The sequence below is a fragment of the Empidonax traillii genome, unplaced genomic scaffold (genome assembly GCF_003031625.1).
Source record: "Empidonax traillii isolate 1590-97213 ecotype Southwest subspecies unplaced genomic scaffold, ASM303162v1 scaffold127:size982661, whole genome shotgun sequence".
In the NCBI taxonomy this organism is placed as follows: Eukaryota; Metazoa; Chordata; class Aves; order Passeriformes; family Tyrannidae; genus Empidonax; species Empidonax traillii.
In genome coordinates this window covers 497,608-520,231 of record NW_020955320.1, presented here as the reverse complement: position 1 = coordinate 520,231, position 22,624 = coordinate 497,608, and the positions used below count along the sequence as shown (strand labels likewise).

Here is a 22,624-nt window from a genome sequence, read left to right as displayed (position 1 = left end):
TTTGACAATTACTGCAAGAACAATGCTCTAGGCTAGCACAGACAAGTCTAAACAAAGGAAACTTGACAAACCCAACTCTTGAGGTCTTGCAAATTTAGTACCAGCCCTGTGACATGTTCCTAACAGTGCTATATTTCTTCAACTATAAGTCTGCAGTAATTAATCAGTAGTTTTAGAAATCTGAAAATTAAGGTTTTCTTACCTGTCTAACTTACAGGTCCTCAGAAAAGAGTACATAGAATTGTATTCATCCCTCTCTTTTCATATATTATGGTCCCTGGTTTGTGGAGTTTTCTGTAGCTGTGCATTGTATGTGCTTTTACTGCTTTGTTTCCATGTGGGAAATGATCTTGGACTGAGTGTTGAAGATCTCAGTTCTTTTTTATGGCTAATAAATGCCTCTAAGTGGCATATTTACTTTGGGTTTTATATGCAATATTGAAACTCTGTTTTAGCTAAATTTTATAAAGCTTTTTCTGAATGATACATTTTAAATTGCCCATATAGAGAAAATGTATATGAATAAAGCAGGTCAACCATTCACTATTACAGAGGAAATCACTTATTTTGAGTTTTCATTCTCTTGTTATTGATGCACTAATTGCCCTTTCATAGTCTTGATATTTGTGTTTAGCAGTTTTACTTGATAAAGGGGAAGGGTGATAGAAAATAATAATTTCCTGTCTTAACAGTTTAGATCAACTGGGAAGACCTTTGTGGAAGAAGCTTATTGCTCCATTGGGATTTGATTTGTTCTTAAAAAGTGGTGAATGAATGTTCTGGTTACAGGAGTAAGTTTCTTTGTGGGAAGGAGGTTGTATGAGACAGGGTGGGATAGGTAATCTAGCCCTCTCCGTTATGATTTGACTGCTGTTTCAGGTGCTGTTGTGACAGTGTAGGATATGTGGCACTTCCATTCCTTCCCATTGCTTAGAATACATTACCTCCAGAGCCTGCACCATTGCATTGGCTGTGATAATGCCTTCCCTCAGTATAAGGATTGTGTTCTCTGTAGTTTCTGCGAAGCTCGCTGTTACTTTAAGGACTACAGGATTATCCTAAAAACTTAAAGGAGTTTAAGGATATTCTGTCATGAAAGAGCTTCTTGGCTTTTGTACCTGGAGGTTTTCTAACATGTTGCAATACCATAGCATTATCATGAGCAATAGCTAATCTGCATATAAATAACTGTATCTTGAAATACTGACTTTCATCCAGTGTTTATTATATTTCTATCCCAGGAAATAATACTTTGGTTAATTAAGTACCATAAAAGACTCACAGAGATGATAGTGAAAAAAAGTATTTACATGCCTACCTGCTAAGCTGTGTAAGGAAGCCATACTAAAACCCACAGGAGTAATTCCAAGGTTATTAGTTGCTGAGTAATATAGAAATTATTAAGTTACTTGTTTGTTTGAATTAGAATTACAGAAAAACAAAAAGAGTGGTTTTCTTATTTGAATTAGGATTCTGTTCTTGTACAGACACTGTGAAGGGATACTGGTATTTCAAGTTGCAGTATAAAAGGTCTGTGTCTTTGTAGTTGATTGACCTTGGCTGGACACCAGGTGCTCACCAAGCTGCTCTATCTCCTTCCTTCCCAGCCAGACTGGGGAGAGAGAGTAAGATGGAAAACAATTCGTAGGTTGAGATAAGGCAGTTTACTAAAGCAAAAGGGAAAGTTTGCACACACACAAATGAAGAGGAAAATGACAAGGTTTATTCTCTACTTCCCATCAGCAGCAATGTCCAGCCATGTCTTGGGAAGCAGAGCTTCAGCATTCATAATGGTTTCTTAGCAGGCAGCCATTGGAAACAATTAATGCCCCCCAGCCTCCTACTCCTTTCCTTAGCTTTTATATCTGAGGTGATGTCATATGGTATGGAATATCCCTTTGATAAGTTTGGGTCAGGTGGCCTGATTGTTTCCTCTTCCAACATCATGCCCTCAACCTGGGCGGGGGGGTAAATGTTGAGAGACAGTGCTGGATGCTGTGCCAGCACTGCTCAGCAGTAGCCAAAACATTGGTGTGTTATCAACACCTTTCTAGCTACCAATGCAATGCATAGCACTGTAAGGGCTGCTATGGGGAAATGTGTTCCATCTCAGCCAAACCCAGTACAGGCTTCAAGTAAAAAATTGGGTGTGCATTTTAGCACACTTGAATTTTCCTGCAGCTTGTGATAAGAATTTTGTAGTTAATTACTTATTTTGCAAAACACAAAAGTTACTGGAATGTAATTTGAAGAAGATTTGGGACCATGAACAGCCAATGTAAACCACTGAGACATGATAGGATGGCTTAAACAGAGATTCATAGTAGTCAATAGATCAGGTTCTTGATATTTACATAGACTCAAATCATAGACGCATCTGGGAATAAATGATTTTCTATGTGTGCTTGGGCACACTGAAAACTAAGGAAGGACAACAACAAGTTTACTCTTTCTGTGTCATTGCTTTTATTTGTCTCCTTTCTTCAGAATGTCGGTGTCTTTAAGTGTCTGTAAAAGTTAGGCTCAGTAACACTGCATTAGTATCCATAATGTAGTGCAAGACATTGCACTTAATTTATGTGGTAATACTGATGCATACTGAATGTAGAAATCAGTTATTTTCTGTTTTCATGTTCAAAAAAATAGTTTTCTTAACTTGATGCCACAACTCCATCTGTTTCATATCATTATGTTTTGTAAGCCATTATGAAATGTATATAAGCAAGCAATAAGGCATAATAGGTAATGCCTGTAATTATTGTACTTTACAGTTCTAGTCCAACTCTTGCTGGTGTCATTAATTTCCAGTGTGGGATCTTTACATGAGACACCTGTTCTAAATTCATGCAGTGTCTGACTTTGTGTCACTTGCTCTCAGGGTAAATGTGATCTAGTTTGCACAGGCTTCTGGAAACCAGGATTCTGCAGCCTAAGTGCTTACATTTTAGATTTGTTTGTAACTGATGAATTTCCTAATGCATCATTCTAGTAAACATCAGATTTCACAGTATTTCAGTCAGAACTATTATGTTCTGTTGCCTACCTTGTATCTCAAGCAAGAGTATATCATCCATGTTTTCTCAGAAAGAGCAAGATTACTTTAGTTACACTAGGGTTAGTCCCTGTAAGATCTTTATATGCTGCTGTTGAAGGGGAGAATGCTTTTACTGGAATGCTTTTTTGGAATGCAAAAGAATTGACTATGATATGTGTCAAGCTATTTGAGAAGGTATTACATATTTGTGCTACAAGTGCTGTGGAGAAGTAGAAGATCACTTCCTTATTTGGAGTTATCCCTCAAGTCTATCTAAAGGATATAACACCATATTTTCCTCTTTGTCACAATTTTATTTTAAAGGGTCATAAAACTTTCAAGTCTGCTTTCTAAAACATCTCTAACATTGCTCTAAACTGCTCTCAAAATGTTATCTCATCAAGCTGCATTTTTAAATTTCAGATAAAGTGGTTTATGTTTTGGTTAATTTAAATGGCTCTTCACTAAGTTGCAATTATTATTGCATGTAATGATAATGGTTTTATCTCACTTTTAATTACCCAGTTGATTTCAGCTGTGAAAAGTCTGCTAAATCATCACCAAATCTAGAACTTGCTCTTCTAGAAGAACCTGCTGCTTATTGGAAAAAAGGGAAGAGTGTGTTCATTTTGGAGTGTGGCCCATTGATGTATCCCACTGATACTCTGATCTACTGATACAAAGTACTGTTATAAGCAGAAATAGGTGCAGTGTGACACTGAATCCTTGTTTAGAAACTGTGCATGATACACAGCTTTATAGGTTATATGTATGATATACAGGTATACCTAAACAAGGCAAAAGCCAAACAAACATTCATTTTCTCCCCTATTCCACACCAAGTCCATGACCTAATTTTCTTTGAAATTCAGAACACTCTCTAGGGTTTGCATTGCTTCAAAGATTCAACTCCACTTTTGCAAATGAGATTTTTTTCTCCTCACATATTTTGTACAGTGTATTTCCTCTAGCCATGTCTATTTTTGCTGTCAACAATGGTCTTAAACTTTCATTCCTTTCCTTACTGATACCTGATACAAGGTTTTTCTTTCCTCTTTTGGGAGAAATTACAGTGTTCAGTCACTTGGTGATCATTTCCATGAAGGTTCCCCTGAGCCTGCATCATGTTTCCCCAAATTTGTCCTCTGCTGCATGGCACTGTTCGCATTGTGTAAAGACAGATGCAACATCCAGTCTGGTAGTGGTTATTGCACTTATTCCAAGATAAATGACCTCCAGGTGCACCTGGGGAGATTAGGTTGGATATGAGGAAAAACTTCTTCATTGAAAAGAGCAATCAAGCATTCGAACAGGCAATCTGGGGAAATGGTAGAGACCATCCCTGGAAATGTTCACTAAACTTCTAGATGCACTTGGGGACATGATTTAGGGGTGAATAAATCCGTGTTTGGTTAATGGTTGGACTCAGTGGGGTTTTTTCCAGTCTTAAGAATTCGCAGATTTCAATCTGTGGTTTTCAGATAAATAACATCACTATGGTATCACAAGGTATCACTATGATACCTTGGCTTGAGAGAACAGATAAATCAGGACTTCCACAGCACCTAAAGGCATACATAGATTATTGCAATGCAAAGGTCAACTGATTTTAATCTCCAAAAGAAAGGGTAATAGATTAAATGTCTGTTTGAGTATTAGTCTCTAAAATAACTATTTTGCTTGGCTTTCAGCAGACTGCAAGGAATTTCTTTTAGATTAACTTAAGTTTCCTGCAGCTGGTCTTGCGGCTTTTGAAATACTTAAAGAGGGACGAGAGCAAAAAACGTAGTATGAGGCTTATGAAACATTTTGGATTCTAAGACTAAAGTTTTGGAGTTTCTGAAAGTCTCTGAAGAGGAAAGGAGAAACTGTTGTGGCCATAGTTAATACAGCAGAAGTTCTGACTTTAGTTGTTGATAAGGTGCTATACATTCTTCAGTTGTTTAAAAATAATGGTTTTCCGAAGTTCAGCTCAGCATATGCAATTCCATGTTAGTTGAAAACGTTGAAATTCAAAATGGTGTTGCCTGTGGATTGCAATAAATTTTAGATTTTTGTGCTTCAGTAAGAAAATTATTGCTTGGGTAAACAGACTGGTTTTTACATCTTGTCGTACTTGCCAAGATACAAAGCTCAGTCTTTGAAATAATGAACGATATTTACTTTAAAATCATGAAATACAGTGATATAAAGATCAAAGTTAATACATGGGAACAAATACACATTCAAAAATCATAAATAGATTATAACATATGAAGAATAATGATTCAAGATAAGTAAATAAGAACATGAAATATGATGGAAGCTTTCAGTAACTGAGTAGTCTGTGAGGGTAAAGTTACACATAAATGTTTCACACTTGAAAGAGATTTTAAAAATGTTAACTTTTTAAAAAATCTTTAACTTCTTCCATATTTTTGTTCTTTTAGAAGTCATAGTTCTGTTTTGGTTTTATTTCTTAAATACAGTTTTTTATCACAACATGAATTCCTGTCCAATTTTGATCTGCCCTTTAAAAATGAGTGCATTTCCCAAAACACCAGTGAACTCTCTGAGTTCAAGCTTCAGTCAAGAGCTTCAGTGAATTTAAAAACAATAGATAACATAAAATTCTTGAACATTGAACTCTGTTAGCTGACATTTGTATGAATTGTTTGTAATTTTGCAAACTGCACATTATGCAAATATGTAACATCTGACAAAAAGTCAAAGTTTTATTTTCAGATTTTAAAAAAGGTTGATACATATGGAGCTTTATAAATTGCTTATAAATTGGATGAGCTCTCTCTGCCCATCTCCAGTTTTTATTGTACTTCCCTTCTCTTTTCCTCTTCATGTAAGGCTGACAATATTTCTGTAATGTTTGGTGGATACTTGGTTTAACAATAACACTGAATTGATTATTTAATGCTTTGACTTGATTAAATGTTATTCTTTGAGGAGACAGGGATTGTTTACCAATCTTATTTGATTTGGTTTTAGCTATTGTAAAGACATTTCTAGAATTATAACATTTCCCTCATCTAAATGAAATACAAATAACGTATTTTCGTTTTGTTTTCTTTTCTTGAAGCCGATCAACAACTTACCCTTACACAGAAACCCAGATGTACACTCAAAACACTGGGGGAAATTACTTTGATACTCAAGGAAGTTCTGCACAGGTGACAACAGTGGTCTCGTCTCACAGCATGGTGGGCACTGGAGGGATTCAGATGGGCGTAACAGGAGGACAACTGATTAGCAGCTCAGGAGGGACCTATCTGATTGGGAATTCAATGGAAAATTCTGGTCACACGGTGACTCACACGACGCGAGCCTCCCCAGCGACAGTAAGTATTTCAGACTGATGCAAAATCTTTGAGACTGGTCTCTTAGTCACTCAGATATACTTGCAGACTGACAGTTTTTGTGACAAAATTGATAGCAGTATTATGTTGCCAGATACAGGAGTAAGAATACTATGAAAACTTAAAGACAACTTGCAAATATTTATATTTCATACCTTAAATTTTAACATTTTTCATTTTTCTGAAAACATAAGAACGTACAGTGTTGTTGAGTATAACTATGAGGATAACTTCCCTGTATTTTTTCGTTTTGTTTGCCCGATATTAGTATAGGTTTGGTAGCTTATTTCAAAATATTTCCAGTTGTTCAGAATACTGAGCTACTACATTTTAATACTTTATTTACTTATGTACTTATCTATAGTATATCTCCAAAGTCTGTTCCAGATTAAAAGCTCTTTGTGAAAATGTCTGATGTGCTGTGGGAAGATGCATTCTGTTATAACTGTGGTAGATAATACTGCAGATACGTAAACAGAAGCACAGAAACTTCCTTGAAGAGCTTGATCAATCAGCTCGTATTTCAGCTAGGAAAACGTGTTTATACTTGTCTAACTTTGCTGCATAGCCCTAATGAGTACTTTTAACTCATCCTTCTGGGTATTCTGGTCTGGACATAGAGATTTGGAAGTAATGGGGAAGAGAATTGTGAAACATAGGGTAGCAAGACTTGAAAAATATAGAAAGGAGATAAAGCATCATTATTAATATAGATTCACCAGTATTCAAAAAGACAATGAAATTATGGGACCTAGCTTTTAGTAACCACTCCAATAGCATTGGATAATTTAAATGATCTGATAAATTCTCTCTATTTTGATTCTTAAGGTGATTGATATGGACAAATACAAAGTTCTTGTACCATGGCAGAAATTATTATTTTATAAAAAAAACTATGCAGAATTCTTTTCTGAGAACAAGACTTGTAAAAATGAATTCATGAGTAGTATAATATCCCTCTAAAACATAGGGGGAGCTTTCAGCTAGCAACAAAGAATTTTATTTTTGAATTTCAAAAAAGAATGCATAATAACGTTTGCCTGTATTTTACATGACTTTAATAGCGGAACAGAGTTTCTGAAAAAAGCTTAATTCCTCTTTCAGATTTCAGATGCTTAACTGAATGTGGAAACAAGTGAGGCTTAAATGTATTCAGTAAACACAAATAAAGGGTGGTTGATTTACTTAGAAATTGGAAATCCTAGAATGACTTGAATATCAAAACTCCATGCTATATATTGCAAATTAAAAACCGTTTTGATTTTTTTTGCCAAAATAAAAGTAATGTTTGCCAACATTGACCAAAATCTAAGGTTCGTGACTTCAGCAACATCTTTCTCTTGCTTAGTGGGTTAATAAAACAGCCTATTTTAGTCGCTAAAGATAAATTCTGTACTGCTGTATCAACTAATTTTTAAGAATAGAAAAAAATCTTCTCATTAAATGACAGTTATTAAATTGCATTTTTACACTAAAATAGTTTCCTAATTTTTAGGGTGGTATTTATTCTTTATAGTATAATTCTGAAGGTATACATTAGAGTATATTATAAGTCATTTCTTGCTAAAGAACTGGGACATAACGGAATTTTAGATTTTATTATTTTAGGTTCGGTGTGTGTGTTTCAGCTGAAATATTCAGGAGTTAATTGAAACACTAAAGGTTCAGTAGAAACTTCCTTTAAAGCACTAAGTCTGTTGTAATTTTACTGGGGCATAATTAAACTACGTAAAATAGAGTTATGTAATATTTTAATTGGATTGCACTTTAGATAGGTAGAGCTTGTTTCACTTGATCCTCATTTGGTCTTTACCATCATAACTCTTTTCGTTCTTGTATTTGAATTTCGTTCTTGAATTTGTTGGAGTCATCAAAATAACCTTTATCCAGAGCGATTTGCTAGCATAATATGCCAAAAATTTTTCCAAATTTTGAATTAGTTTAGAGAATTTTCATATGGAGAAAAAGGATATAGAAATTAATAAGAATTTATTTATTAGTACATATGATCATCGCAAGTTCTCTTTATTTTGCTATAGCAGTACTAGTCTTTTCAACTGGTAACTTCATTTGTTTTCTTGTTTATCACCCTCACTGATCAAACCATTACATTCTGTAACAAGCAAATTAATTGTAGAATTGATATTATCTCTTTCTGATAAGTTAAAAGAAAGAAACAAAGCAATTTCAGGTTAAAAGTCAAATGTATAAAATAAGTCAATTTTATTAACTGTCTTTTATATAAATTAAATTCAAAATCTAATTTGCTTTTCACCAAGTATGCTGTTTGGTTTATGCAGACTTCAGTAAAAGATACTCAGAGACTTTTTACCTAAAGTTTATTTTCACTTTATTTTCATTATGGTTTAATATAATTCTGAGTTCTGCTTCAGGTTTAATAAAGAGCTAATATTTTGGTTGTAGTATTTAATTAATGTTAATTTTTGTCATTTAACATTTCAACAGAAACCTGTCTGTTTAAGCTATATCAGGCAGTAGCACTGTTTTTATAGCTAAAATATCAGGATTTGTGCACTATTAAAACTCTTCCAACATATGTACAGTGGTGGTTTATGTTAGCATATGTGAAGAATATTCGCTAGCTTTTCCTTTTTTTCATTTCCACTGATTTCATTGCTTCTTTCTATTATATTCTTTGCTAACCTAATAAACTACTTCTCTACCTGTCAGAAGGGACTTTTTTTCTAAAACAGAAAGGCATTTAAATCACAGGACTTTCAATATAAGATGCTCAGTAGATAAACAGCTTTCCAAAATTATCATTTTCATATGAGTATATGTGGATTGGCCCTGACTAGATTGTGATTACATCGAGCAAGAACTGATTGACCCTAGCTGAATGTCTATGTGAAATGAATTTGCATGTTGAAAGCTGGATGAAAGAGTCATCTGGTTTACTGGCAGCTCTCATTAAAGAAGGAGCAGCTACAGCTAAGAGACTCTCCAGAAAATTGGATTGCCACATTAATAATAAAATATAAATCACCTTCCAATTTTTTCCCCATATGTAAACATCTGAAGAGTGTTCTTGTGATGAAACAGAGGGTGATCTAATCAGCATATTTCATAATATCACAAGGTTAAAACATTCACACAGTTTCTAGTAATAAATGTGTTGTTATGCTTGTCAGTCAGTGAGAGGCTCCCATCTATTAATCTTGTTTTCGAGTGAGCTTTACAACTGTTCTTCAATTTACAGTTGTCATTCGTCAGTCATCAACAACTATAGGAGGTCTCCAGTCATGCTGTTACAGAAATTCATCATATTTCAGTGCAAATCTAAATGTGCATGAAAATAAAAGCAAAATTAATATTGATGTAATGTATCACCACAAATAATTAGTTCTGGTAGTAAGCACAGTGTGCAAAAGTTGCTGTTAACTTTAAAAGAAGAATGGTACCTGCCAAAAATGTGTTGTAATTATTGGAGAGAGAACAACAACAAGAAGGCCAAGCAGACATACCATATCCTGATAATACAATTTTAGTGGAAGTACTGTAATTATTTTCAGAAAAACTAACAGATGTTTAAATGTTCCATTAAAGGCAGAGGGGTTATCATTTGGAGAAAAGTTTGAGATGAGATTTTATTTACTAATCTATTTTCTGGCAATTTTCATTTAGTAGATCTATCTTAGCATAAAACAAAACATTTGTTATCAAATCAAAGATGCACAGATTTTTATACTAAAAGATTATTAGGTCATTTGGTCTGACATGTTATTCAAGCACGATATTTCTTGAACTGAGCACAGTGACATTTTTGTAGGAAAAAAACAGCCCTTAGATCACGGGCCTTTATGCACCTCTGCCTTCAAGGCTTTTCCTCCTGCTTTTTCCTTCCTCTGCCTTCAGAGCTGTGGATCTTCATCATGGCTTCTCCCTCTCTCTTCCAGAGGTTTCAGTGTAGTAATGTCACCAAAATAACTTATTTCTTTCTCTGTCCTATTGAGTGCCTTGCTGCTCCACTGTAAAGTCTTGCATTGAGACTGTGCCCTTTTCACAAGACAAGGAATGCAGAGGAAAGGGAGAATGACCCTGCTAAGGTCAGTCTCACCTACCCTGACTGCATTGTGGCTTTATCCACCTGTGCTCCTTGTTTCTTTTCTGATACAGGCTGGCTTCATTGGCTTTTAATGTGTTTTCTGCGTAAAACCCCTCTAACAACTATAGGTTGTTTCCAGTTTTGACAGTTTAATAGTTATTCTAGTATTTGTGTATCAAAACAAGTTGTTGGAAACTCAGTTTATGCCAATGTAGCATTCCAATTACCAAATCAAAAAGATTTTAGGAAACACAATTTTTTAATAAGATATTAATAAGATAATAAAAATAAGTATCTTTGAATCCATGAGAAGAATTTCTGCTAATTCTTTTTATTTAAAAACACATAATAAACTGGATGCCAGAAGACTTACCATGGTGTTCTCATAACAATCTGATTACTGGTGGCATAGATGCATCATGTTTCTAAAGGGCTAGGGTTTTTTTTGTTTCTTATTAAATACATACTTGTTCTAATATGGTCACTCTACCTTTGCCTAAGGCTGTCAAGCCATAAATGTTTTCAGGTTTGTTTTTAATGGGAATCTGAATTGAACTTTCTTTTTAGTTTCTCTGTTTTGATTTGCTGGGGTAACTCTGATATGTTTATATGTGTTTTTCAGTGTTAGGTGGAATGTATATATTCTAAAAGTCATCACGATGAACTTGAAAAGTGATTTTTTTTGTTTTGTTTTCCAAATATGAGGGAAATGACCACAAAGTAAAAAAGTTCAGAATATGTTTGAAGGTATGTATAATGGAATGAGGTATACAAATAACTGGATGATCCTGGGGAGAAATAGTAAATTGTTCAGTTTGACCCTTTGTTTGAGAACTTTTAGCAAAGAAAGTAAACACCGAATCATAGAATTTTAAGGGTTGAAATGGACGTTAATGATCATCTAGTTCCAACCCTCCCTGCCATTTGCAGGGACACCTTGCACTACACCAGATTGCTCAAGGCCTTATCTAACCTGGTCTTGAACACTGCCAGGGTTGGGGCAATCACAACCTCCCTGGGCAGCCTGTTCCACTGTCTCACCTCTTTCACACTAATGAAGTTTTTGTTAATATCTAGCCTAAATTTCCCCTTTTTCAATTTTTTACCCATTACTCTTTGAACTATCACTGCAGTTCCTGATGAAGACTCCCTCTCCAGCTTCCCTGTAGACCTTCTTCAGACACTGGAAGGTTTCCATGAGGTCTCCATGCAACCTTCTCTTCTCCAGGCTGAACAGCCCCAGCTTTCTCAGCCTGTCTTCATAGGGGAGGTGTTCTAGTCCTCTTATCAACTTTATGGTCCTCCTTCAACAATGCTATGCCCTTCTTGTGCTGGGGGCCACAGACCTGGACACAGCACTCCAGGTGGGGTTTTACAAGAGCAGAATAGAGGGGCAGAATCACCTCCTTTGAACTGCTGGCCATGCTCCTTTTGATGCAGCCCAGTATTTTGTTGGGTTTCTGGGCTGTGAGTGCAATGGACGATTCATGTTGAGGTTTTTTGTCAACTATTACTCCCAAGTCTTTCTCCGCAGGGCTGGTCTCAATCACTTCTCTGCCCAACCTGTAAGTAGGGCCTGGGACTGCCACAATCCAGGTGTAGGACCTGTGCTTTGTTGAACTTCATGAGGTTTGCATCAGCCAACCTCAACCATGTCCAGGTCCCTTCAGACATGGTCCCTTGGGACCTGGGCGGCAGTGTTTCATTTGAAAATTTGGGAAGGAGAAGGTAATCTGACTTAACTCTAGGAATTTTTTTATTTTTCCAGTCTATGACTCTTAGGTGTGCTTTTTCTCTCTAGGTTGACTTGATATGTTCTTCTGTAATCTCTAGAGAACATGCTGTATTAAATAGTCAGTATGCATGCCTTAGGTACCTGCAGACTATCTGCTGCTGCCAGGATATGCTGCTGCTGCTGCTGCTGCTACAGGGCTTGCTGCTGATCAGCACCCCAAATACCCCTCTACAAGGCTGCTCTGCAGCCACCCCTCTCCCAGTTTAGACATGTGTCTGGCCTTTCTCTATCCCAGGTGCAGAATCCAGCATTTCGACTTGTAAATTTCATGTCACTGGTGATTGCCCAGTGCTCCACTCTGTCCAGAGTCCCACTCTGCAGGGACTCTTGTCCAGCAAGAAAGTCAACCGCACCTCACAATTTGGTCTCGTCAGCAAATTTACTGATGGTGTATTCAGCTCTGGTATTCACATCATTCATAAAAGTGTAAACAGAACTAGCCCTAGAATTGAGCCCTGCAAGGCATCAATAAAGTAAACTAAGAGGTAGCTGCAAGTTTTCAGAAAGGACAAATGAATGATTTTGTGTCTAGAAAATCTGTCTTCAAATGAATCATATTATATGCTCAAAAATAGTTAAGAAGTGATTATATAAACTACCTAGGAAGAGGGTTTCTGTCATGAAAGAGATACGTATCTGTCAGATAAAGATGAAAGTTCATTTTATCAAAATTTAGACTAGAAATAGTGAAAAAAAAATTGGTAGTGAGAAAAATTTCTTTTTAAGCTTGTCCTACTAGAATATGATGAAGAGTCATTTTAAATATAGATCACATTTATTAAAGTAATTGACATGTTTTAGTGGTAACAGTTCTGCTTGGCTTATGTTATACAGTAAAAGTAAACAGAGATTCATTGTCCTCAATGACCGTACTGGTGAAATCTACTAAAAGAAATTCCAGCAACCAAAATTTGTCAGATGACCAAAAGATCCCACCAAAAAGATGGAAGCTTAGCACCAAAACCCATGGAATCAATGTGGCAGTGAGGAATGACTGTCATCTGTAATGCCACTTTTCTTTTTAAGTGCAGTTACTTCTTTTTAACACTGGTTCTCTGAACAAACAAGACCAGAAGTTGCAGGAACAAAATGAGAATTGTGTAGTAGTGGGAATGAGCAGCAGGCCATGTAACCTTGGTGTACAGTATTGCTGTGGACTGAGAATTGTGGAACAAGTAACTTAGCATTCAGATTTAGAATTTGAACGTCTATGGTCTTCATTGTTGGATTTTAGCATTATGTTAGAAAAGGAAGTTCTCTGACTACAGCATATAGCAAGTTGACCTCACTATGATCATCTTTTCAGCTTGCAGTTCTTATCATGTGGCATGCCTTTAAAATTTGATCTTTTCTGTGTGATTGAATATTTTGACCTCATAGTAGTTTCTACTGAAGCAAGTCAGCGAAGAAGTCAGACTCATTTAAGAAAAAACATTATTGCCAAGTAAGAGTATATTTTCTTCCCAATAACTGTGTATTTTTAATAATGTACTTAAGAAAAAAAATTGCAAAACTAATATTAAACAGTTAAAAGACTCCTCGCATTATTACAATAAAATACTTGTCAATTGCCCATAAAAAAAGAAGCTAATTTTGTATGTATGGTATAAATTCAAATACTAGCTGTAGTATTTTTCAGTTCACTTCCTGCTATACAGAGAGTTCAGCTAATATGAATAAATGATGTCACTAAAATTTTGGATAGTACTGTGAAATTTGAAGGAGAATAGAAAGGGCTCGTTAAAAATGTCTACACCAAGAATTATAATTGTTTTTAAAAAGTATAATGGTGGTTTCCATTGCTTTCACTTTGGCCGTTTAATGTAGCTAATTAATTGTATGCCTTTTCTTACTGTGCATCCCATTGTCTCTGTCATTTTTGTTGTTGTTTTTGCTCTTCTAGCCCCAGTTAAATTACACTTAGGTTTTTTTTTTTTTTTTTTTAATGTTGTTGTTACCAAACTGATAAAAATCAAAATATCTATTGTTACTAAAAAAGAAGAGAAAGGGAATGGGTGTGAGAAAATTTGTACATTTGCATTTGAAGACATTCTATTTTGTATTTTAGTTGTACTGTGTTTTCTTTTCCTTTTAAAAAGCAAAATTATTGTGAACAAATCTGCTTTTCCAAAGGCTGGATCCTGCAGTTTGTTTAACTTCTGACTTTCCATTTACTTTGACAGCTGGGAATATTCAGAGGGTACTGGCAGCAGTAAGGGTTGATGTCCTGTCCCAGTGAAGTTAATGGTGTAAAACCTATTGAATTACTTTGGTTTGAGATTTGATTCTGTGATTTCAGAGAGTTTAAGTTCTGTTTCTAATTCAATTCCTATTGCAAACTCTGCATGTCTCTTCCTGATCTAATAGAAAGGAACGCATATGAGGCCTTTCTTAAAACCATTTAGGGATTTTTTTTTTTTACTTTGTTAATGATATTTTTGTTCAGTCAGGGTTATTTTTATTTTCAATGCAGCTCACCAATAATTCTACTCCTTTGAGCTCATTCTGAGTAGCTTGGAAGGTAAAATGGACTTTGAGGCTGTGATCCTGCAATATATATGCAAGCAAAATGGCTTTCTGACCTCAAGGAGGTTTGTCTTCACTGGGACTCTGGAATAAGGCCTTGTAGTAGAATATATGCCCTAACTAGGAATAAAGCAGGCATTTCTATTGATCTGTTAGCAGTCTGTCAAAACTTCTCTGATCAGGCTTTTTTACTATCCCGTCTTGAGTCCTTTTTTTAATGACATCTATTATCAGATTGAAATGGCGATTGAGACACTGCAAAAGTCTGATGGTCTGTCCACTCACAGAAGCTCTCTTCTCAACAGCCATGTAAGTTGTCTCTTCTTCACATACACTCTCTCTTGCTTGTTCTGCATGCTTAGCCTGCCTCTAAATGTTTGTTTTATTTTATTACTACTTTTTGCTCTTAATCTTCCCATCTTAGTTGCTTGTAATCTTCTACTACACCTCCCATGGCTTTATTTTGTCAGATTAAATGTCTTTATGGTATATAGCAGAGTGTTACCTGTTTCCTATGCTCTACACCTGTGTTAAGACAAGTTAACACATTTGACTGTTCTGCAGGTTGTAGTGTAAATGTCAAGCTAAGGTTCAATTAATTCCAAAGTAGCTGGCTTTTGCCATTTTAAATAAAGTTGTCTACAAATTAAGATCTGTGTATGCTGCACTACTTTTGGGGCACGTGAAGAGGAAGAGAAGGAACAAACAGCACACCTAAATAATACATTTAGGTTATTTCTGGATTTTTTTTTCATTTATTCTCACTAGAGAGTTTATTATGAATTTATTTACATAAGAATCCTAAAGATCCTTATGATGACCTGGTAAAAATCGAAAACATTGCCTTAATTTGAAGCACACAGAAATGGCTTGCTCAGCTGCCTGTTACATTATTCTTACTTTTGCAAGTCTTACAGTTAAGAATTTCCATAAACAAAGCTAAAAGATATTTGGGAAAAAACACGATCTTCAAATATAGTGATAAGTAACTTTATAGTGATGTGTAGTGTTAAAATAATGGAAAAAGGCCCAAAGTCAATTTTAAACTTATTATATAAATAATAAAATTAATTTTTAAGTTTTTAGTCTTTCCTAAAATTTTTTTTCTGTTGATATTTTTGGGTTTGCATTTTGCATTTTTTTGCCATGTTAACTGGTTTATATTCATCTTACTACTTTTTTCCTTCTCAGCTTTACTTACTATGTAAATTCAAATTCCTTTGTTGTTTGCAGAAGAAATTCAAATTTAGTTTGCAGTCTTAATATAGATGGTAGAGATTGTCCCTCAGAAATCAAATTAAAAACTCATGTTTTAGCAGGATTGGGGGCTTTTTGTTTTTTTAGGGGTCTGGTTACGTCAAAGTCAGAAATAGAAATGTTTTGTGGAAAATATAGGCAAATTTTTTATTTCTTTAGAAAACCTAAAATTGGAACACTGTATACAGAGTATATACTTTTAGATTCCACCTGGTGTGTTTACAAAATGTTTTGAAGATAAGGCAGTGTCAAAATTATTATTTAAAGAGTAACAGTAATAGACAGATAATATCAAAATCATTGTTTAAATGTCATTTTTAAAGGTATCATACCGGTTTTTGTCACAGTTTTAAAAATCTGCATTAAGACTTGGAACACTAGAACTATTGGTAAGCTTATGTGTAATCCTGTTCCAAAGTCCATAATCTTGATATAAAACCACGAAAAGTTACAAGATAAGCTGCAGTGCCTCAGTAAACTGTGTTTCACTCAATTTTGGTTCTAGGCACTATTCACAATGTGTTCCTAATAATGAGATTTGCATCCAACCGTTAAGACTTATAATATTTCTTTCTTGAGTGTGAAGGTTTTTCAAAGTTATTCTGATAGGGATGTATCCTTGACTCTGTGGGGGAGAAAAAAAACAAACCAAACCAAAAAACACATCCTTGTACATATTTTTGTGGCAATAAGTATTTCCTAGTTTTTGGTCATTTTGAAAGAAGTTTTAGATTTAGATCAAGCATATTTGATGTTTTGGGTGTTTTTAAAGCAATGTTTATTGTCTTTAAGTCCAAGGACAGTATGGAGGAAATTTAAGTGGAGGTTTAGTCTTTGTCTCTTTAAACTTTTCTTGATTTTAACTTCTAATGGTTTGGTTTGGCATTTATTAAAATAATTGTCATAATAGATTTTTAAATAGAATCCTACATTTTGTGTTAAATTAACTTACACTTTGCTGATGATAATTTGTGGGGAAATTTTAGGTTTGGTATTGAAATTTCACTCTTCCTATGATACCACAATGAAGTTTTATAGGATTTTTTTTTCTAAATACATGAGTGCTCACTTTAAGGAGTTTGTTATTTCTCCTGTTTTCTTTTCTTTCTTGATTTATTTCTGTGTGAGATTGACTGACTTAATTAATTGATAGTTGAATGTTTTATAAACACTGCAGCCTAATTGAAGTTGCACTCAATTTAACAGTTCTGGCTCTGTAAATATTTCATACCTATCCCCCTACTACCTCTACAGCATAGTCAGTTTATTTAGTAAATTTTAAAGCCAGGATTCATACCTGAAAAATTTAAGAATTATATTTTAATTTGGTAGAAAAATGTTTGGATTTTTTAAAAAATGGTTTACAATAATGTTTGGAGATAGTTTTCTTTTAAAAACATGAATTAACTGCATTTTTTTTCCAGGTAATCCATCAAGTAATAATTTCAGGCCCTTGCTACTAAGCACAAGTTGTTATATTGCACTTGACTTTTGATTTGTTTTTTTTGTGTGTAGAATAATGAAAGTTATGTTCGAAATAACGTCTGTTAGAAATTCATATAATTAATGAAGTGCACTTGAAGTGATTAATAATAGGTTGGAAACCATCTGGTGAAAATGTCTTTAATGCTACATACAAAACTTAATTGCAAAATAGTTATTTTTTTGTTAGTCAGTCTTTTGGGATTGACAGAGTTTTTCCCTTTAGAGAAAACAGAAATACTTCACATTCCATATCTGTTCTGATTAAATTCTAAATGTAATAATATGTGAAAAATGTTATATAAAGGTATTAATAGGAATATAGATGCAATAACAGATTTTAAATATAGATAGATTGAAAGATATAATTACCTTTGTTTCTAAGCCCAGACAGGCTTACATTGGGTCATTAGTGAGAAAAGTTTAATACATCCAGACAAAAGTCAATTACACTTTTTCTTCAGCTTTGCTTCAAAAGGACAGATGCTCAGTTTGGAAGCACTTTTGAATGTTAAAATATAAAATAATGGTATGATAACTGATGATTACCTGTACTTTTTAATTTTGTTTATTTGAAATGCAAAACTACCTGCAAACCAAGCTAAAAATTTTACATGTTCAAAGCATTTGTATCTTACTTTTGTATTTTTCTAGAGCTTATAAAAATTCAGGGATCTAAAATCATGACAAGTACTGGGAAAAATAAGGAAAATATTAGCTTATCAGACAGTGGACTTTAAATGCATTCTCAAACATTATTGGTTTTGATTTATTTTGTCATTTTCCTATAATATTAAATCTAGGAGTGTTAAATTGTCATTTTTACTTTTTTTGTATGTTAGCAACAGCTAGAGATGTTTTATGAGTGTACTCTAAAAAATCCAGTGATATTACATGAAGTCTCTCCTTGCATGTATCTAATTACCTACCATAATTACATGAAAAGATTACTATTTTTCCAAGAAACTCATTCAGTTCCTCCTGGCAGTCAAAGGCAAGCAGGCTATAGCTGAAGGGGTTGGTACCCTTAACGATCTGTAGGTATACCAGTTATTTTCAACATTACCTAGGTTGCTCGTTGACTTAAATGCAGTAGCTTTTTTCTTAGGTTTTTTTACTAATGAGCAAAGAGAAACAGTACAGTATTCCAGATTTACAAATACATTAATTACCTATTTTTAGTACAAGGAGTTTCTTTTCTGCAATTTATGTGAATTAGATTCATGATTACTTTATTTCTTTGTGGTACTCACAGTTTGTCTCCAAAGCATAGATACCTTTATCAAGTATTGGTACTGAATCAAAAATCTTTTAGGAAATGGGTGCTTACCTGAGGTCAGAAGTGTAATGAGTTCTGCTACTTCTTGGTAATCTGAAGATTCTAAAGCACTATTGTGTAGCTAACCTTTAAGGATTCTCTGAAGAAGGAAGTAATTGTTCAGTAGGCCTGAAGAGTGGTTCCAGGACTGTCAGAAGTTAATATTGCACAGCTACGGTATTTTTAATGAAGTATATACTAATAAATCTTTTTTCTGTTTTGTATGTGATATAGCTTCAGTGGCTTTTAGACAACTATGAAACTGCAGAAGGAGTGAGCCTTCCAAGAAGTACCCTTTACAACCATTACTTACGGCATTGTCAGGAACACAAATTGGATCCAGTCAATGCTGCCTCCTTTGGAAAACTTATACGGTCAATCTTCATGGGACTGCGGACCAGAAGACTTGGAACTAGGTTTGTGTTATTGAAATCTGGAATTATAATAGAAAATACATGTAATGAGTAAGAAACTTCCCTGCTAGGGAAAGGAATAAACAAAACCTGCATTTAAATATTACAGTGTTTTTCTGTCAGTTCTATTTTTTAATGTTAAACAGTTGTATGCATTTTCAAGATGCTTTATAGTTTATTTCCTCTGTTTTTGACAGTTTATGTGTTTACTTTTTGGTAACTGCACTGCAGATTTTTAGCATCACAAATAAAACATAGTTTACCATTTAGAAATCACTAAGAATACTGTCTGTTCATAACCAGATAAGTTGGTTTTATTTGCATTTTATTTTTCTTACTCAAAAAGAGTAAGAAAAGTTAAAATGCTGATAATATTTGTTTGAGAAAGTGAATTGATTTCCCAAAGGTGGTAAAACGACACCCCTGTAAAATAGGTATGACGGGAGATACAGGCCTAATTTGTGTGTATTATTTTCCAGTCACTGTAAATTGTAAAGTAAATGTGATGTAAATCCATAAAACTAGTGTTAATGTTCTTTCAATTCTTGCTCTTTCATAAAGGGGAAACTCCAAATATCATTACTATGGGATTCGTGTCAAGCCAGACTCTCCTCTTAATCGGCTACAAGAGGACATGCAATATATGGCAATGAGACAACAACCCATGCAGCAGAAACAGAGGTAAAGTGTGAAATGAGCGTAACTACTTACTAATGTTTCTAGTTCATACAATCTTACTTTTCCTTATATGGAAAAGTTGAAATTCTGATGCAACTTTTGTTCAGCTTCTCTGCTGTGAAAATAAAACTTTGCTGGGTGTCCAGTTGATGTCAGTAAATTTAGGTACCAGTCAATGTAAAAGAATATTTACCTAGAAGTTGTCATCTGTTTGCAAAAAGGAAATAATAATAAAGTTACCTATAATATTAACAGACTCAACTATCTTGAGTTCTTGTCGCACAAGCTGAAGAAAAGCAGTAAGAGCTTGAATTTCAAATATTTCTGTTTGTTTTCATTGTTACATCATTTGGTATTTCTTTCCTCTTCCTGTGAAGAATTAATGTGACCGTAACAATCTGCTTGTAAGTTGATTTAAGTATTTTCCCTTAGTGTCTGTTGTTCCTGAGGAGCCTATGAAACACAGAAGTATTTGAAAGCAGTGGCACAGGGCTGTACTGGTGGTGAAAGAATGTCTAAATATGTATATTAGAAACCATATTGAACATAAAATTTTAGGGGGGAAAATGGAAATTAGTAAATTTATTTGAAATTAATTTTTATTTAACTTATGTCACTAGCCTCCCATGTTACCCTAAAGTAAAATGTATAAGATGCATAATTTCATGAAACTCATAGGTAGAAGAGTGGCGTATCAAGCAAGACACCTTTAGAGCTATTACCCCCCACAAAATCCAATTGAATGAACAGTTTGGCACTGTGTACCAAGCATATTTGGTGGCCTTGGACACAACTGAGATATGGAAAACACAACATCAAACTTTAATTTCAAACACAGAGATTGCTTTTATCTGAAAATATGTTACTGTCATTTCTAGAGGTAGTTACAGCACTGAATGCAAATTCATACTAAGGTATATGACCTTAACTATCTTTTACTGAGATCATATGGGAGTGTGGGATGTCTCACTGTCGCCGTTACGTTGTGACGGTCCAATAAAAAACACACGACAAGGCTGATTCAGGGCAACATAAGAAAAGGCCTCTTCTTTATTAAATCCCAGCTCCTTTTATATCATTTTCAAAAAACAGCAAGCAAGCAGCAATCAAGTAGTAAGCAAGTAGCAAGCAAGTAGTAAGCAAGCAACAACATCCTAATTAGCCACTCATCATTACTGATACACTTGGCAGCAATCGTGAGACACCTGTAGATGCCCAAGAACAAGGCTATGGTTCTCACATATCAAATCTATAGACTCCCAGTCCGCCCTCACTCCCCAATTAGCCTGTGTGTAAAACTTACTTATCTTCAAGGCCACACTTGAAAGTTTCCCAAGTCAGTCTCCTCTTCCAGGGAGCTAACAGACCCACTGTTAACCCCTACATTTCCCCGTTTTTGTATTTGTGCCAGGAAAATTGCCTGGGTTGTATTTTGCAGGGCCATTTGCAAACCGCCACCAAACATGGCAACATTACAAGCACAACTACAATCATCACTACAATCAAGATCTCTGTTTTGAGCAAAGACAGTAACCATTCCGAAATTCCCCAAGTAGACAACCACATCCGCGGGCAAGCAGCAGGAAGTCAATAGCAGCACGATTCTGCAGTGTAGTGTCTTACACTATCTACATCAGTGGCAAGTTTGCAATGCAGCTTAGCACAGAAGCATTACAAGCTTTTGTTGACGAAGTGGATAATCGTGTAACATTAGAAACAAGTTTCACTGGATCAGAGTTATTTACAGGTGCTCCAACAAGGCACATATGAAGAGGCAGTTCTGGTTGCCTCAGTGAGGCGCAGAAGGTAGTTTTGGTTCAGTGTTTTCATCAGGGTCACCCAGATGTTCTTGCTGTTTTGTGGGCTGAGGCTTTTGAGCTGTTCTGTGTAGGAGTCATCAGTGCTGGTCTCCCCAAGACAGAACACAACACACACACAGAGCAGAAACCCACAGCGGTCCATTATCTGTAGAAACACAAGCATAACCCTTTCCACAGGTTATCAGTTGATGAGGGCCGGACACTGTCCAGACACCAAGTCCTGCCCATGGACAGGAGCAGGAGCAGTCACAGCTTGAGAGGACACTAAAAAGGAAAAATGCAAAAAGAGGGCAGGAAAATGAGATTCTAAAGGACAAGTCAAAAAATTTAAAACATAGACAACTTTGTCTAAACGAGCCTGAGGAGAAGCACCCTGCATCTCACAATATGATTATGTGGAAAATTCTGTTACAAAAATCATCCAAGGATAATATTGTAAGAAAAGATGATAGATATTTACAAAATTTCCAACGAAGCTAATTTTAGGCACTTAATCTCGTTCAGAGATTTCATTCACTCACATTCAAAATTACATGTATGCACCAAGGCATATACCACAGTGATCTAACTAGAATTGTTTCTGGAAAAATTACACCAGTTATCTAAACATTGTCACATCTCTTTTCTTCTTAATTCACAATGACAAAGTGATATTGAGATTTCATTATGTAACTGTCAGGAGTGGATACTTTTATTTGCTTACATACTTCCCTTGTTTTCTTTACCTAGGTGTGTTTGGTGGCATTTTCTTAACTTTACGTCACTATGTTCCTTGATTATATTTGAATGAAATTACATATATGGCACTGTGTAGCAATTAGTGCATACTTCTCCTTTAACCCATGTTCTGCATGTGCACACACATACATGCACAAGCACACACCC

At 34.9% G+C, this 22,624-nt stretch overlaps 1 protein-coding gene across 3 annotated transcripts in view; it reads left to right on the top strand.

Annotated features, from left to right (window-relative positions):
* The window catches only part of RFX3 (regulatory factor X3), a 97,808-nt gene that overhangs the window by 58,650 nt on the left and 16,534 nt on the right, over positions 1-22,624 (top strand). For 2 of the 3 annotated variants that reach the window (XM_027883500.1, XM_027883501.1), the window contains exons 4-7: positions 6,108-6,366; positions 15,006-15,080; positions 19,063-19,244; positions 19,803-19,922. In XM_027883500.1, coding sequence (XP_027739301.1) covers positions 6,108-6,366; positions 15,006-15,080; positions 19,063-19,244; positions 19,803-19,922 — 636 coding nt within the window. The remainder of the gene's footprint in view (positions 1-6,107; positions 6,367-15,005; positions 15,081-19,062; positions 19,245-19,802; positions 19,923-22,624) is intronic. The other variant, XM_027883502.1, reaches the window with a different exon arrangement.